We start from the raw sequence: 17711 nt of genomic DNA on the forward strand, positions 1-17711 counted from the left end.
TACAAAAATTAGCCAGGCATGGTGGCGGGCAGCTGTAATCCCAGCTACTTGGGATGCTGAGGTGGGAGGATCCCTTGACCCTGGGGGGTGGAGGTTGCAGTGAGCCATGATCACACCACTGCATTCCAGCCTGGGTGACACAGCAGAACCCTGTCTCAAAATAAAAAAATAAAATGTATAAGCTGAATGTGAAACCAAGGCTAATTTCTCAGATTTCTACGGCTTCCCTTGTGAAGAGAGAAAAAAACTAGACTCCAGTCTTGGGATTGAATGTCTTTATTAAATAAATGAGTAAATGGCAGCACAAATCGGCAACAATAATTTTGGAAGGATTGAGGACAAGATGTAGAGTCAGAATGTAATTGTTCATTTCAGTGTCTCAGTGCAGGTGAAGAACTTTGCCCACTGATCAGTATTACATATTGCAAATGCAGGAGGTAAGGCTAAAATACTAAGGACTTACGCAGTTCGGAAGATGGAATTGAAACCTTAAAAACTATCATAATAGCAAGAATGCATATTAAGATTTGATATCTTTCTTTAGCTAGAGTTTTCAACCCACAGGAGCAAAGTTGTAAAGTGAGTAGGCCTGAAGAAGGGACACTCTTGAGAAAAGAAATTAGCTACTTCTAAAATGATTCAATTATTTTCCCTATTTTCATTTTCCATAATGTATTATTTCTCTTGTTTTATACTTCTAACTACCTCTTTGATTTCTCTGAGGAAATATATTACAAGAAAGCAGGATCAAAAAAGAAGAGACTTATCACCTTAGCCTTTTAGAAATACTGTTTCATAGCAGATAATCTCAAATTAAAACTTCCGAGGTTTTCATCCCTCCTTGAAGAAATATTTGTGGTTACTGGCCTGGAGCAGGAAATTAGGAAGGTTTAAGCAATCTCTGAAGCTGATTAAAATGGAGTAAAAAATCAGTCTTCCATTTTGCACTACTATACTACTCTCAGGTATCCACAATCAGGCCTAGTTTCTGGAGTTAATATTTGGGGGGAAAAGGAGGAATCCCTGTGACCCAGTACCCCATTGCTTGAACCATTTACTTTATGACTTGAGGGCTTTTAAGAGAAATGGAGTAGATAGATAAATAAATACATACATACAACTCAACTCTGGCAGATTCATCAGCACCACCAACACAATAGAGAACAAGATTAAAATGGGAAAGGAGTGGAAAGGAAGGGGCTTGAGAGGAAAGACAATGAGGGCAAGGTGGTGGGAGAGAGAAGTCTTGGCCTTAGAGCAAGTCCGATTCGAAGGAGTGGATGCTGGCAATGGGAGCTCTCCAGAAGTTGAAGGTGCTGTACTCAAGGAGGGCATCACCTTCAGGGTTTTTCTCCTGCTTTGCTCCAGTTGCTTGCCCGATCATTTCGTCAGCGCTGCTGTCCTTGATCTTGTACGTGGATGTATCTGACAGACCCAGGCCTTCCAGCTCCGACAGATCCAGTTCTGGGATGGGCATCCTCCAGAAAAGAAAGGAGCTATACTGGCTGCTCACAGGGTCCCTCATAGCTTCCTAGAAAGAAACCACTTGTCAGTCTTCATGCTCCAGCAACTTATTTGTGGCCTATGGCCTTTCCTTGCTTAGATACTCCTCGTACCGGTAAAAAGCAATTTCTTTTTTTCTATTAAAATTGTACATTCTCTAAGCCTACCAGTGAAAAGGAATTTGGGGAGAAAAAAAAAGAAACTTAACATCCCCAATTGCCTCTGGAGATAATCCAAATTCCCTTGGACAAGCTTCAGAAACCCTTCCTTTATTATGAGTTTCTACTATTTCCTAAATTTCTTCCCATCTTTGAATGACTTATTTACTGTCTATTGCATCAAATCCACACTGGGTCTGATTTTCAAGGCCTTCCAAAATCTAGCCCATTCTTCCTAGCAGTGTATAGCCTCTGTTATAGTTACGTTCATTCCTGTCTTGCTTAACTCTCCATTCTGCACCTTAAAATACTTTCCACTTTTCAGCCAGGTGCAGTGGCTCATGCCTGTGATCCCAGCACTTTGGGAGGCCAAGTGGGTGGATCATGAGGCCAGGAGTTCGAGACCGGCCTATCCAACATGGGGAAATTCTCTGTCTCCACTAAAAATACAAAAAATTAGCCAGGCGTGGTGGCTCATGCCTGTAGTGCCAGCTACTAGAGATGCTGAGGCATGAGAACTGCTGGAATCCAGCCGGGGGAGATTGCAGTCAGCCTGGGCAACAGAGCGAGACTCTGTCTAAAAAAAAAAAAAAAAAACTTTCCACATTTCAGGACTCCATTCAAGGGCTCAGTGGCTTACGCCTGTATTCCCAGCACTTTGGGAAGCTAAGGCAGGAGGGTGGCTTCAGACCAGGAGTTCCAGACCTGCCTGGGCAACATAGCGAAACTCCATCTCTACAAAAAAATTAGCTGGGCATAGCATGGTAGGGCGTGCCTATAGCCCTAGCTACTTGGGAGGCTGAGTGGGAGAATCACTTGAGCCTAGGAAGCAAAGGTTCCAGTGGGCTGAGATTGTGCCACTGCATTCTACCCTGGGCAACAGAGTGAGACCCTGTCTTTAAAAAAACAAACAAACTATTCAATTCTATAGAGGATCCCTGTTCCCCTAGCCCAGATTCCTTTTTTTTTTGAAACGGAGTTTCCATCTTGTTGCCCAGGCTGGAGTGCAATGGTGCAGTCTTGGCTCACCACAACCTCCACCTCCTGGGTTCAAGCAATTCTCCTGCCTCAGCCTCCCGAGTAGCTGGGACTACAGACATGCGCCACCACACCCGACTAATTTTGTATTTTTAGTAGAGATGGAGGTTTCTCCATGTTGGTCAGGCTGGTGTCAAACTCCCAGCCTCAGGTGATCTGCCTGCCTCGGCCTCCCAAAGTGCTGGGATTACAGGCGTGAGCCACCATGCCCAGCCCCAAACTCCTATTATATTTACAAATATTTGACTTTCTTCTGACTTTGGTTTAATAGGTCATGGTATGTGTGAAAAGGCCTTCCATGACTTTTCTGCTTTCTATTTTCCTTCTTGCCTTCTAAACCCTACTATAAACTCACCTTTTCCAGGGTAACTTCCTTAAACTTACTCAGCTTCATCTACTGTATTTCCTCCAGCATCTCCCTCAACACCCTGTAGAGTTTTACCTAACTCCATCAGTTTGTGATTACAGATCACTGTTAATGTATTTTATGTACAGGGATGGCCTTATTGCCTTCAACAAACTAGAAGTTTCCACAAGGGTAAAAATCAGTCTACTTTCTCTGTACACAGGTGCTGGGCTTTGTACACAAAGACATTCAAGGCTCCTGATTAACTTTATCTCACTATGAATACTTTGCCTTTCCCATATACTAGCCCATAGGTAAGCCTTAATAATCTATTTCTCTCAGCCGGGCACGGTTGCTTACACCTGTAATCCCAGCACTTTGGGAGACTATGGTGAGTGGATTGCCTGAGGTCAGGAGTTCAAGATCAGCCTGGTCAACATAGTGAAACCCTGTCTCTACTAAAAATACCAGAAATTAGCTGGGTGTGCTGGCATGTGCCTGTAATCCCAGCAGATCAGGAGGCTGAGGCAGAAGAATTACTTGAACCTGGGAGGCGAAGGTTGCAGTGAGCCAAGATTGTGCCATTGCACTCCAGCCTGGGCAATAAGAGTGAGACTCTGTCTCAAAAATAATAATAATAATAATAATCTATTTCTCTCTAGCCTACCTCTCCTTCAGAACAAAACCCAGGTGCTAAAAGAATGTTCCTATGTTGTACCCTGTAACAGGGTCTCTTTTCTCTGCTCTCAATGCTCAAGTATTCTGATGATATGCAAATGGATTGGAAATTCCAGGTAAGGAAGTAAAGTTCAGATTGGAAGAAGGTCCCTTAATGGAATCAGATACTCTTCCATGCGTTAATGGATCTGTCACTTTCTCTACTCCTACCCACACCCTGCCGGATATTATATGTCTATTACAGCTGCCTGCAGCCTCCACCCTGCTGCTCACTAGCCAAGGGTCAAGAAGCATTAGTTGAAATGTTCCCAAAGGAGCAGAAAGAACATTCTACCACCTCCAAAAACAGAACCCCAGGCCAAGTGCGGTGGCTCACGCCTGTAATCCCAGCACTTTGGGAGGCTGAGGCGGGCAGATCACAAGGTCAGGACATCGAGACCATCCTAGCTAACACGGTAAAACCCCATCTCTACTAAAAATACAAAAAGTTAGCCGGGAGTGGTGGCAGGTGCTTGCAGTCCCAGCTACTCAGGAGGCTGAGGCAGGAGAACTGCTTGAACCAAGGAGGCGGAGGTTGTAGTGAGCTGAGATCACACCACTGCACTCCAGCCTGGGCGACAGAACGAGCCTCCATCTCAAAAAACAAAACAAAACAAAAAACAGAACCTCAGGTTTCAAAAGGCCTTTCTCCAACACACTCTATTAGGTCTCACCAGAACTGGGACCCCTATATAATGGCCTTAAATAGGTACCAAAATGCTCCAATATAATGTGAAATGACTGTACTAAGGCAGAAGAAGAAAGCGTTAATCTAGAACACAGTGAAGTGTGAGAGTGTGGGGGCTTCAGGAATGGAGAGTGGGTAGGCTAGGATGTTTTTAATGTTAAAAGTGAATTCTGAGTTGTTCTTTTTCTTCTTACTTTAAGTTCCAAAATAAACCCTGGGAACTGAGCATTACTCAGCAGAGAAGCTGCTTAGAAGGAGGGTGATGCAGGGATTGGAGCAGGGTGGGGGAGCATGTTGGAAAGGTGAGGTCATCATCCTATGATACTCAACTCTGATCATCTCCATAGTACTTTGCAGAGACGTGCACAGAAAGAGAGCTACAAAAAAATGATTGTATCCATTAACCAACCACCCTCTGCTTAAATCTGGGACTACAGAGATCCTAAGAAGCATACCCTAGAAGTCAGTACTGTTACCTACAGGAATTCTTACTGTTACCAGTTATTTCCCCAGCTACCTGGCTTATGTTTTATCTCCTCCCTGACAGGTCTTCTCCAGAATGAGCTTAGTATAATGCAGGGCACATTATAGGCTCTTTAAAAAATAGAATCATGGGATGGGGAGGGAAACTGTAGAATTTTAACACTAGAAGACATCTTAGAAATTAATGACTTGGGAAAACTTCCAGCCAGTTTGTATAGAATCCAGGTCTCATAATTCCCAGTTGGATCCCTTTTTGTGTTGTACATGGACAGTTGCCAACAGCTTTATATAACCCTATACCAGTATTCTCAAAACTTAAAAGAATTCTGAGTTACTGAAGAATAGATATTCTGTGGGTTAGGTGATTGTCCTGTCATTGTGATCTGAATGGGGAAAAGCAAAAGGCAGTGGAGAGCAAGCTAGAATCTGAGAAAAAAGCTGCTCAAATAGTCCCTAAGTGTTTGGTAGAGCTATCTTGCAATTTAAAAAGTTAAAGGAAATTTTATGAAATATTAAAAGGCCTAAAATCTCTATATCATTTACCCAGAGACATGTACACAGGGTACCAAATACATTCATGAAAGACATGCATGCAAGCCTACGTGGCATTAAAATCAAGTCAAGAATATAAAGTAAGACTACACAGAAAATAGAAGTTAAAATACTATTCACTTATGTAAATAGTAATGAAATTTTTGATTTAATATAGTATGGATTTAATTATCAAATACTCCCAGTTTTGGAAAAGGTCCCTTTTTGGCTAGCTTCCCCTTCCCCTCCACAGATGCTCTCCACCCCTACTTCAACTATCTTTACATCTATCAGGTAAAGGGTTTGACAGTACCTTCTACCACAATATATGCTCAATAAATGTTCCCACTATCCTTCATTTAAAATTATCCAGGTATTTCGGGCAAAGGCAATTTCTAAATATCACTCTATTCTTAGAGATACATGATTAGCAAATATATAGATTAGAAATGTAGTGTCTCTGGAGCCACACAGACACGCCCAAATATCCTTTTTCCAGACCCTTTATGGGTATCCAAGGCCTACTCAACAGGGCCTTGCTGTGTCATGCTGCCACCATGGGGAAGGGGGAAGGACAAGGTGGTGGTGGTGGTGGTGGCAGAGGGGAGTAGAAGCTCTCTGGCATCTCATAATGTGTGTCTCACTCACAGCTTGGATTTTCCTGTTAGCATTCCCCCACCTATTCCACCGAGCTGCAAATAATCATTCTTTTCCAGAATCTGTCCCCACACCAAGCTCCTGTGAGCTATATAGATTTCACTGTGAAATCAGGCAGTTCTCCAACACAGAGGCTCCCACCTTTCCTACCCCAGGCTGCCTCTTTCTTTGGAGCAAAGGTTTGAGGTGAAGAGAAGGAGATTGTCCAAAGAAAGGTCAGAATTATACTCAACATTATCCCATATAACTCTCTCCCAAATTCCCTCTTATAGAGACACATAGAACACGATAGAAAAAAAATTGCAAGTATAGGGAAGTAGAGGCCAGAGAGATACAGTAGGACTAAAGATTCATTAAATAGCTGGTAGAACAAATTATAGCTTGCAAAGGAAGATAAGTAGACTGAAAATGTTAAATACACAGGATAGTAAGTTATAGAAAAGGACGCTTGAAATAAGGAGGTAGGTACAGAGAAATAACTACATGTAGATGGTTAGAAATTAATGGTCTGTACAAGATAACCAGGCATGGATGCTGTGAAGAAATTACTATCCATTGTTCACAGCGCCCCCTTCTCTCCTCTTCAGCTGTCCCCCACCTTATGTGGGGTCTCCAACCTAACCAGAAGCAGCGGCGCTTCTATCTTTGAAGCCCCCTGCCCCCCTCCCTCAGTTTGGTTTACCTGTTATCAATCAATTACCGGCGTGTTCCAAAGATGGAGGGAGTGCCTCGGGGGCTCGGGGGTCTGCGCCGGGCTGGAGAAATACAAAGCTGTTGGGGCTTGGACGGCTTTGTCTTCTCACTCCCTTTCCCTCTTCAGTGACAGAGTCTGTCTGCTCACTCTCCCCCTGCAATGCAGCCCCTCCTAAGAAGGGCGGAAGGATCCCCGCCCCCTCCTGCCTGACTCGGCTAATTCAAACGATAGGTTCCAGAACAGTTGAGGGAAGCAGAGAGAATTGAAGCATCTCCGTAGGCTCATTGGTCTGCACTATTATTCCTGATCTCTTCCAGCACCCCCGTGCTGACTGGGGGTGGAATGAATGAGCAGCTAACTGCTCTCTAATTTTAGGGCCTCTAATTTTTGGATTTGAAATCTTAACTCTAGAAAACAAGGGAAAGGAGTATTCCTTTCCTCCACAGTTTAAGGACTTTAGGTTACAAGGTATTTTTAAGAATCAGAAAATTTTTCCATCCCTTCTCCCAATCCCTGCTCCTCCTGACTCGCCTCTCTACCCTCACAATGGCTAAATAAACCTGGTCCTATTCCATTTGGGGTACAGCTTAAGAGATGGGGGGGTAGAGCTTAAGAGATGGGCTGGTGGGCGTGCTTCTGCTTATCTCTGAACTTGGTTAGGTCTGGAGGTTTGGGGGGCTCCCTTCGTTTTGCCCCAAAATGCCTGGCGCTAAAAGGGAACGTGCGATTCCAGGGGCCCCCGCTTGGGTGCCAGGCCTTCCTCGAGGTGTCCATTCTCCGGCTCGCCCCGCAAGGGCGGCGGCCTTCGGGGGCTGCAGAGGCCCCCTCCCACGCCCCGCACAGTGCAGTGCCTCCGCAGTCCAGGGGGGAGCAGTGCGCTCGGCTCACAGCCGGACGGGTTTCGTAATCGCGTCGCCGCCGCTTCCGCCCTCAGCCGGCCCCACCTCTGCCGGCTCGTCCTCGGCTCCCCCACTGCGCCGCGGAGCCGGCCCGGGGAAGCCCACACTGGCTGGCACGGAGGAGAGCCCCTCACCCCCACCAGCTGTAGCTGGACGTCTGGATGCCGGAGAAGAGCAGGTGAGGCCGTGCAGTTGGTCCCCCCGGCCCGCCCGCCGCGCCGGCAGGGCCAGGCGGGGACGCACCGGATGCGGGGGGTGGGGGAGGCGAGTGTCCGGGGCTGCAGAGATGCAGGGGCGGTGGGAAAGGGGTGCGCGCCCGGGGCGGCCGTCCTCATCCGCGCTCCCGGGGTGCGCAGCCTGAGGCCGCTGAAGAGTAGAAGGGAAAGAAGGAACTGGAATGTTGGGGGAGGTGGGAGGGAGAGGGTCCGAAAGATTTCCAGAGAGGTCCCAATCCGGTTCAGGGTTGGGAAGAGCAGGGAACTTCTGGGTAGAGTTGGGTTGTGGGGGGAGACGGATATGGAGTCTGCGTGATTGAATATGTTTGGGGAGTGGAGGCTTAGGGCCTAGGTCTGTTTCCTCTTAATTAAGCCCCCAGAAGACCTTTCCGGGGGACGGGTAGAGTTGGTGCTGGGCCTGTCACTTGGCTGAAATATGGGGTCCACTCCGCTTCTCCAGAGCCCCTCAGCAGCCCTCCATGTCTAGGGGTCCCACACGGGGACCAGCTGCCGCCCCGGGCTTCTAGCCAGAACTTCCCATTCCATTCCCTCGATTCTTTCTTTCTCTCCAGCTGCTTCATGTGAGGGCTTGTCAGGCCGCGGGTTGGAGGCCTTAGGGCCAGAGGCGGTGGGACCGGGAGAACCGGTTTGGGGCCAGAACAGGACCAGAGAACTAGCTCTGTACATCCTTCCTCCCTGGCACCTCTTTCCCATCCCTTCTGCTCACCTCCCAACAGCTTTGAGCCCCTCAAGTCCTAGTGTGACTTTGGTGGAGGAGGGGGGTGTCTTTCCCGGTTCCATGTTTCACTCTTCCCGTCCGAGAGGCGCAGTTCTGAGCGCCACCTGGCTCTCAGGACGGGGTCTAATCCTCATCCCTCCTGTTTTCTCAGCCCCTTCCCATTCACTGTGGGGTTGGATTCAGGTGGCTCCTCCGCCTGGGCTGGCCAGCTCAGGACTTCATTTTCCCTCAACCCACTCTTGTCTGGCTGCTGTAAAGAGTGGACGCCAATGGCTTTACTTCCTTTTCTGGCTTTTTTTCCATTCCCCCTGCCCTGCGCCACCATCACATTCACCCTGACCTGTCTTCTTCACACTCTGACCCCAACCGCAAGTTTCAGAGACCCTAACGTCCTAGGGAATGGAATTTCCTGGTCACTTCTCATCATTGGTCATTTCATGCCAAGTCCCCCACGCACGCTTTCCCTCCACCCAGCTCTGGTCAGGTCCCTGGAAAAGAAACAGAAATGGCCTTGTTCTCTCCACTGCCCCTTTCCCTCTCTCCTTCTCCTCCCCCCCCTTCTCCTCTTCCCTCCCAGCACTGTCCACCTCTGTCCCTCAGCTTTGAGCAGGGTGGGGATGTTGAGGGAGGTCCAGTCTCAGCACAGCCTGTCTGCTGGTGTTGGGAATTTCCTCTAATTCTTCATTTTCCACCTGCCATCACCACCATCAGGACAAACCCTAGGACTGACTGACGTCCCACTGACCACAGCTCCTCTCTCTGGGCAGCTGTGTTTTAGCTTCCGCTCCTTCTGATTACTCCTCCCTTCCAGTGGTGGGAAGGGAAGTAAGAGAAAGTCCAGCCTCCTAGATTCTTCCCTCCCCCTGAAGCTGCATTTGAGTGTTTGTGTGATCTCATCTTAACACTGTTTAAAAAAAACAAAAACACCTTTCCTTTTTGTGTGTGTGGGTTTTTTTGTTTTGTATTTGATTGTTAAAAGGATCAAATAAAGCCTAAGGCCCAGAAGGCCCGAGAGAAAAAGAGAGAGAGAAAAGGAGAGCATACTTGGGTGTCTCACTCACCTNCCCAGGCTGGACTGCTGTGGTGCAAACATGGCTCACTGTAGCCTCCAACTCCTGGGATCGGGCAATCCTCCTTCCTCAGCCTCCCCAGTAGCTGGGATGACAGGCACATGCTGCTGCACCCCACTATCTCTTGTTTTTAAATCAGTCTAGGGTGCCAGAGCATCAAGGTTCCCAGCCTGCAAGAAAGGGAGATTCCTATTCATGTTAAAGTGTCATATTTTTGAAACTGCCCTTTTTGGAATCTTTGAGGTTGTCTGTACTATAGGACTGGGGAAATGCCATGAGTCTAAGAAGAAACCCAGATGTGCCCTCCCCTGGCTCGTGGTAGTGGGAAGGGAGGAAGTTCCCTGTGTCTGGTTGGTCGATGAAGCTTGAGGGTGGAATTGGTGAGGAGGGAGGAGAGAATAGGTCCCAGCTGGAAGGGAGCCTGGATCCTACAGGGTGTGAGGCAGAGCAGAGTGGCAGATAGGACATGTGGTGGGTGGGGAAAATATTCCTCATGAGACAGAAGATACCCGGCACATGTACCTACAACCTGTACCCAGAAGATCTATAGAGGACACACGTGGAGATAGGGCCATGCCACGTCTGTGCAAACAGAGGTGTACACACAGGAGTGCAGTGATACAGAGCACAGATAAACAGAGTGTACACAGCCTTCAGGAAGGATCTCAAGGTCAAGTAATAAAGGAACTGCTGACTAGCTTCTGGGAGGGGTTGGATTTTACTGGAGGGAAAGTAGAAGGAACAGGGTAGCAAACAGAGAGGAAAGAAATTCCTCATTGTTGAAAGTCTTTCCTGAGGTCCAGCCTGCCACAGTTAGTCTCCTAGAACCTCAGTGGTCCAGGCCTCGCCTATTCTCAAAGAAAATATAGGTGCTGAGGGCAAGGTAAGAAAAAAGGGAGGGACAGGGTGGAGACCTTGTTTGTGAGAACAAAAAACCACTATTTCCTCTTCAGAGTCACTTAAGTGCCCCTCCCCTTCTGCCCTAAACCCAGAGAGAAGGGAGCTGGAGCTTGTAGCACCCCAACTTTGCTAATTTCTGCCACTGTCCTTTGGTCCTTGCCCATCCTCTTAACTCTAAGTGCTTCTAGCCCCCTTCCTCTCCCTCAGTACCGCCAGCCACTGCTCCTTAACCCCTTGGTGTCCTTTTGGTTCTGTTCCTTTTTCTTAGAGTCAAACTAAGGTTCTTACTCTTTGGGCACATGAGTGTTGGTGTATAGGCCTAGGGCCTCTCAGGGAGCACTGGCAAGAAACAGGCTCATAAGGAGGTTTCTCAAGGATTGGGGGAGGGAGAGATTTCTCACTGATCTTTCTTTTTACTTTCTTCTAATCCAGGGTTCCAAGTCTGAGGAAGACATAACCTTGTGCCTGCCTGCCCACCTGGTCCTGTTCATCTCTCCGGGTCTCAGACACTGACCTTCACTGCTCAGTTAAGGCTTCCAAGCCACTTTCTCTGGACCCATCCAGCTGAGTGAACCTCTGGGGAGAGAGAGGAGTGGGCTGTCCAAACACCAGAGCAAGAGCCCTCTGGGGCCTCAGACAGAGGAGTGAAGCTGGAACCATCAGGGAACATGAGTGAATTTTGGCACAAACTGGGCTGCTGTGTGGTAGAGAAACCCCAGCCGGTGAGTCTCCCCACCCCCACCCTAACCCAAGAGCAGTCAGTTACCGTGTGCAGTGGGTGAGGTAGCCACACCATCTAGGCTCTGCCATCTAAAAAGCACACTTCTTGCCTTCCTCTCTCAGGAGCTTCTGTGGTCAGGCAGCTGTGTATGTGGAACAAAGGGGACTGGGTGATGGAATAAGTGAATAGTCATAGCTGTTATCTCTTGTTCTGTCCATTCTGAGCTGGGCGGGGTTTGTGGGTAGAGCTGCATACCTGCCACTCTCCCCCATTGTTTCGTCATCAGTCAGAGGTGACTTTGACATGTCCTTTCGTCGTCCAGTGTTAACTCTGCAGGTCACTGCCCTCACCACCCTGGTCTGTGGCTTCTGTGCGCTGACGTTGTTCCAGCTTTGCCTTTCAGGCCCTGTGATCTCCCTGTTACAATGCCACATCCCCTCTTCCCACCAGGCCCTTAGCTTTTTAGTGGTTTTCAAGACTCTTTTCCTTTCCTCCATGCTGACCGGAGGAGGGGCCTTCAGACATGACTCCTTATCTTCTCCAAGCAGAAGAAGAAGAGAAGACGGATTGACCGGACCATGATTGGGGAACCAATGAATTTTGTCCACCTGACTCACATTGGCTCTGGGGAGATGGGAGCCGGAGATGGACTTGCCATGGTAACAAGGGAATGGGGAGAGGTTGATACGGGGGTGAGGTCTATAACTGTTCCCTCTTTTTGAAAGTTCAAGCTAGGGACATATGAAAATACTCAATGGGGAAGTAAAAACCTGGGATTCTAGTCTTGGTCACCAGTTGTGGACACTCGAGACCTGGCATTTTAGGTGTCTGGGCTTAGGTTCTCTCATCTTTACAACTTAGCAAATTGTTCTTCACTGGGGTAGGGAATATATATATCTTAATAGTGGGAGGACTTTTTCCAAAAACTCTAATCCTCTCTTCTCCTAATTAAGAACTGCTATCTTGGCCAGGCTTGGTGGCTCCTGCCTGTAATCCCAGCACTTTGGGAGGCCGAGGCGGGCGGATCATGAGACGAGATCGACACCAGCCTGGCCAACATGGTGAAACCCTGTCTCTACTAAAAATACAAAAATTAGCTGGGCGTGGTGGTGCACACCTGTAGTCCCAGTTGTTTGGGAGTCTAAGGCAGGAGAATCACTTGAACCCAGGAGGCAGAGGTTGCAGTGAACTGAGATCACCCCACTGCACTCCAGCCTGGTGACAGAGCAAGACTCTGTCTCAAAAAAAAAAAGAACTGCTATCTCAGCTGGGCATGGTGGCTCACACCTGTAATCTCAGCACTTTGGGAAGCCAAGGTGGGGAGATCACGAGGTCAGGAGTTTGAGACTAGCCTGGCCAACATGGTGAAATCCCGTCTCTACTAAAATTACAAAAATTAGCTAGGCATGGTGGTGGGTGCCTGTAGTCCCAGCTAGTCAGGAAGCTGAGGCAGGAGAATCGCTTGAACCTGGGAGGTGGGGGTCGCAGTAAGCCGAGACCGCCATTGCACTCCAGCCTGAGCAACAGAGCAAGACTCCTTCTCAAAAAACAAAAAAAAAAACAGCTATCTTGGTACTACAGTATATGTATGTGTATATATATATCTATATGGTTAGGAGTGTTGGGACAGGGAAAAAGCTGAGTACCTTTGTCCTAAATAATGTCTAAGATGTACTTCTGTTCCCAAAATAAGGGAAATGGGTCTAGAGATATAGTCTCTTCCTTGATCCTGAAACTCATATATATAGGGGAGAATCCATTGTGAGGGAATGTTATTAGTAAAAAATCCATTTTACCTCATCCTCATGAAGGCTAGTGTGAAAGGAGGCATTGAGACTCCCCTAGGAGGAATGGCGGTTAGTAGGCAGCTGCTATTGTCAAGGAGATGGCATCAACCTCTTCCCTGGAGGGCACGAAATAGAATTCTTACTGTGGGATATGAAGACTTAGGAAGGTGTCTCACATCTGTTTTTTCACAGACAGGGGCAGTTCAGGAGCAGATGAGATCCAAGGGAAACCGAGATAGGCCATGGAGCAATTCTAGGGGCTTATAGCTCCAATAATGGAATGGTGAGTGATTAGAGGAACCAACCCAACACCTCACCCCCATAACAATACAATCTGATACCCTGACTCAGAGCCCTGATCTTCTCACGCAAGAATGGGAGGTGTGGCCAGGCACAGTGGCTCATGCCTGTAATCTCAGCATTTTGGGAGGCTGAGGTGGGTGGATCACTTGAGGCCAGGAGTTCAAGACCAGACTGGCCAACGATACAAAACCCTATCTCTACCAAAAAATACAAAAATTAGCTGGGCACAGTGGTGTGCACCTGTAGTCCCAGCTATTTAGAAGGCTGAGGCATGAGAATCGCTTGAACCTGTGAGGCAGAGGTTACAGCGAGCTAAGGTCACACCACTGCACTCCAGCGTGTGTGACAGAATGAGACTCTGCCTCAAAAAATAAATAAAAAACAAAAAAGGAATGGGAGGTAGGGAGGAATTAGAAGGGAAGATTCAAGCATGTAGGATCTAGGCCAGGTGTGGTGGCTCGCACCTGTAATCCCAGCACTTTGGGAGGCCGAAGTGAGCAGATGCTTGAGGTCAGGAGTTTGAGACCAGCCTGGCAAACATGGTGAAACCCTGTCTCTACTAAAAACACAAAAATTAGTTGGGCATGATGGCACGTGCATGTAATCCCAGTTACTCTGGCAGCTGAGGCACAAAAATCACTTGAACCTGGGAAGGGGAGGTTACAGTGAGCCGAGATCGTTCCACTGCCCTCCATCCTGGGCGACAGAGCAAGACTCCATCTCAAAAAAAAGAAAAGAAAAAAAAAAGTCAGATATAGAAAGACCAAGAGGGTGTTGTACAGACAGAAGTGTGAAGAACACAGTGTACTAGGTGGTGCCTTCTTCCTAAAGCCTTGGTTTTCTATAAGGCTAATCATCTTTAAGAAAAACTTTTTCTTTTTTTTAATTTCAGGTTCTGCCATCTTGAAACCCCCATTCTGTGTCCAGCCCAGAAGAAATGCTGCCCCCACCAGGTCCCTCCTTGAACCAGTGATCTAAGGGCCCCTCTTTTCCCTATCTGCCTAACAGTGCCTCACAGGGTTTGGGGGCTGGACTCCCTCTTCTCCCTCTGGCTATAGCCCCTCCTGGAGATGGGGTCAAGGCAGCAGGACTGACCAAGTGACTACTGGTTAGCCAGAGGAGCTCAGCTGAAGCCCTGGACACCCTCAGATCTGAGATAGGAGTTCTCTGGGAACCTGGAATGAGTTCCTGTCTCCTGGATGATGGTCTGGTAGCTACCTGTTTTTAAACTCTGAACCTGGAATTCCTTAAATAGGGTAGGTGGAGGAGATTATCAAAGCTGAAGCTGGCTTTGCTGAGAAGCTCCCTACCTCCCTGCCCTTCTCTTTCCTCCTGGAATGAACTAATGCAGATGTCAAGCAAGGGCTGGTGGGGGTGCCTACTCCCTTTTCCACTCTGTATCTTTAGATTTCAAACCTTAAGCTCACAGCCCCTCAATATCTCTCCGTTAATACCAGTGTCTCATTCTCTAATTAGGCCTTTAATCCTCTGTTTCTGTTGACTAGCTTCCCGGCAACTTTTCTTTTTAAAAATATTAAAACTTTAATTCAGGTTCTCTTAATTATCCCCATCCTGCTGTTGCCTCTGCCCTTAACTCTATCCCTATTAGAAACCTTATTGTTTCCCACAGAGTAAGAGTTAAGAGGGAGCTCTTCATGTGATGACGTTCCATTTAAGTCTTGGGGCATCTGTCCTGCCCTCTGCCCACCTCCCTGCTGGCCCGGGTGAGAGGAGGAAGAGGGGTCTGGAGAGAAACCCACAAGGTGGCAGAACTAGGAGTTATGTCTCAAGGTGGACTTCTGATCATTGAGGATGGTAAGATAAATAGGTTGAAAACAACCATCTGTGAGTTTAGGAGTCTGAAGATCCTCACAGCACAGGAGCAGGGAGAGGCTCTAGAACAAGGTTTCACAACCGAGATGCCTTTGACATTTTGGGTTGAAGAGTTCTTTGTAAGGGAGACCTGTTTCCTGTTTTGTGCATTACATCATTACAGGGTGTTTAGCAGCATCCCTGGCCCACCGTAGTTACGACAACCAAAAATGTCTCTATACGTTGCTAAATTTCTCCTAGGGGGCAAAATCACCTCCATTTGAGAACCACAGCTCTAAAGTCAAGATGTTTTTCTCTTAAGTGATTTCTGCTTGGCACGCTACCCTCATCATGTTACTCATCTTAAGCCTGAGCCATGGATGAACTAGGACCCCATATAAATTAGGTTCAATAGAGCTGCACATAATCTCCAAACAATTCTCTATTCAGTGTTTTGCCTGTGCTCGCATGTCGCTATGGACAGGTACCATGCTCCTCCGTTCTCCCACTCTGAAGAAGTGGTTCCTGCAGTGTAGAGACATGAACAGGGTATGGTAGGACTGGGGAAAGGGGAGACAGAAGCAGTAGATACACTCCTTATCCTCGCCAAATTTTAAGCCCTATTTCTGTGCCCTAGTCCTAGATCCAGACACACATTAGACTCAGGGAGTTTTGTCTGAAGACCAGGTCCCACTGCCCCCCAGCTGAAGAGTTGGCTTTAGATGGGAAAACAACGCAGGAGCAGGGGTCTTTAGGCACTTTCAGTATTCTCAGGTGTTCGTTCTGGCCCTTCCAGGGTAATTAGGAAGGCAGAACAAGACAGATGAGCTCCTTCCTGCTCTGAGACAAGAAGGCTGGGGTCTCATTAGCTTTGTGACAGGAAACATCCTGTTTTATGGTAGTGGGTTCAGGAATGTAGGAACTGGTATCCATTCTGCCAATTCCACCACCCATTCAGTGTGCTTCCACCTACAGAACAGTGACTGAGGTTCTATTTTTTTCCCTCAAATTTCCATGTATTTTCTGCCATTTTTCAGGGTCTAAGATTGGTCATACATTCCCAGTTTACTCTCAGTTCTAGTCAAGCTAGTTGCTCTGAAAGTAACCCAACTTGTTGCCCTAAAATAGCTCAGTAGCTTGAGTGTTATACTAGAGATCTAGAGGGTTAACAGGATAGGTAGAAAGACTGGAGACTCCTGGAATCTCTGGATTCATTCAGCCTCATTCTAATACCTCTTCTTTGGACACAGTCTTTTTCCTTTGGTGCTCTCTTGCCTTTAGCTACCTTCTCTAATATGTATGCTACCATCGCTAATAAAGTGATGGGAATGGGTTTGAGAGTCATAATTTATATTAAAAAGTTGTTGGACTTTTAAATACATTTTTCAAATAAAAAATTTAAGCAAAATAGTTGCAGAGTAATCATTGCAGGTGTGTGCTGGATTAAAGGATGGATATGGCTGATGAAGATAATACCTCAAAAGTGGCTGAGATGGAATTTTATACCAACATTGCCCTTTTGAGGAGAGAGGGCTAAGCATTATGAAAGCAAGACCACTGCCATCTTTCAAGGGCTCGGCTCCTTGTTCTTCCTACTCCCTTTTCTTAGCGTTTATTTGAGATTTTTCAAGTCTGTAAAAGAAGTACTTGTTTTAAAACAATGTTGGAAATGAGGAAAATGAGCAATATCAACATTTTATCCTAAGAGACAGGGAGTAGAAACAAGGCAGAGGCTGCTAATTACACAGTTCAGTCTTAGGGATGAAGAGATTTATGTCTCTCCTCCCTCAGGTACCTCTGTGGAAAAAAAAAAAAAAACCCACAAGACCAAACAATGTATTTTCCAGTTTTGTTTTCTGTACTCAAAATATCTAGTGGGTGCTAGGATTGAAAGGGCAAGAGAGGTTGACATGCTGACACCTCCTCTGTGGATGAAGTGGCCATTACCTCTGGTTTCTGTCTATCTGGGTAAGGAAAAAGAGAAAAAGGGAAATTACAACCACATCTATATTCTTTTCCTTGCTTCATCTCCCCCTCCCACAAACCCATCTCAACCTTACTGCCCCCCGCCCCCACTTATTTTGTATCAGTAGTGGTACTGGATACACAAGGAGGAAAAAAACAAAATGACCAAGTATATGCTTTGTTTATCGCCTTTCCTTCCTCAAAGTCCTGTCATCTGTAACAAGTCAACCAGAACCTTTGGGAGTTCGTGGTAATGCAGAGGACAGTTCTCCCGGATGCTAGTGCTGACGAGGGTCAATAGTTAACTAATACAGCTTAACAGTAACAACAGCCAAAATCTGAGATCTTACTATGTGCACTTTACCTCAATCAATCTTCACACCCTATGAAGTATTATTATTCCTGCTTTTCAGATGAAGAAACAGGTTTACAAAGCTAGTAAGTGGCAGAGCCACAAGATTTAAACCAGGTTTGACTAAAAAAAA

The 17711-nt window shown here is 47.0% G+C and overlaps 3 protein-coding genes across 4 annotated transcripts in view; 1 reads left to right on the plus strand and 2 right to left on the minus strand.

Annotated features, from left to right (window-relative positions):
- Positions 1-260: 260 nt before the first annotated feature.
- Positions 261-7963, minus strand: MLLT11 (MLLT11 transcription factor 7 cofactor). The gene is made up of 2 exons (XM_017546328.1): positions 6804-7963; positions 261-1531 (listed from the first exon to the last, which is right to left on the minus strand). The coding sequence occupies exon 2, from the start codon at positions 1523-1525 to the stop codon at positions 1253-1255; it is 273 nt and encodes a 90-aa protein (XP_017401817.1). The 5' UTR covers positions 1526-1531; positions 6804-7963; the 3' UTR covers positions 261-1252.
- On the plus strand, positions 7483-16671 carry CDC42SE1 (CDC42 small effector 1). Of its 2 annotated transcripts, XM_017546329.2 has the most exons (5): positions 7748-7892; positions 11071-11360; positions 11908-12018; positions 13339-13429; positions 14342-16671. In XM_017546329.2, the coding sequence occupies exons 2-4, from the start codon at positions 11307-11309 to the stop codon at positions 13411-13413; spliced, it is 240 nt and encodes a 79-aa protein (XP_017401818.1). In that variant the 5' UTR covers positions 7748-7892; positions 11071-11306; the 3' UTR covers positions 13414-13429; positions 14342-16671. The 2 variants fall into 2 exon arrangements, 1 of the variants encoding a protein (XP_017401818.1); XR_005203065.1 differs by lacking the exons at positions 13339-13429; positions 14342-16671 and having other exon boundaries at positions 7483-7892; positions 11868-12004.
- CUNH1orf56 (chromosome unknown C1orf56 homolog) overlaps positions 16263-17711 on the minus strand; it is a 3407-nt gene continuing 1958 nt past the window's right edge. The window contains exon 2 of the mRNA XM_017546321.2: positions 16263-17225. Within this exon, the coding sequence (XP_017401810.1) occupies positions 17205-17225 (21 nt within the window). The 3' untranslated portion in view covers positions 16263-17204. The remainder of the gene's footprint in view (positions 17226-17711) is intronic.

Source organism: Cebus imitator, unplaced genomic scaffold (genome assembly GCF_001604975.1).
Source record: "Cebus imitator isolate Cc_AM_T3 unplaced genomic scaffold, Cebus_imitator-1.0 Scaffold188, whole genome shotgun sequence".
Lineage (NCBI taxonomy): Eukaryota > Metazoa > Chordata > Mammalia > Primates > Cebidae > Cebus > Cebus imitator.

Bases quoted from the DNA above. Each gene is read 5' to 3' on its own strand.
- MLLT11 (XM_017546328.1), bottom strand. From the start codon at position 1,525: ATGAGGGACCCTGTGAGCAGCCAGTATAGCTCCTTTCTTTTCTGGAGG.
- CDC42SE1 (XM_017546329.2), top strand. From the start codon at position 11,307: ATGAGTGAATTTTGGCACAAACTGGGCTGCTGTGTGGTAGAGAAACCC. The intron at 11,361-11,907 runs GTGAGTCTCCCC...TTCTCCAAGCAG, and splicing joins TGGTAGAGAAACCCCAGCCG to AAGAAGAAGAGAAGACGGAT. The intron at 12,019-13,338 runs GTAACAAGGGAA...GTTTTTTCACAG, and splicing joins CCGGAGATGGACTTGCCATG to ACAGGGGCAGTTCAGGAGCA.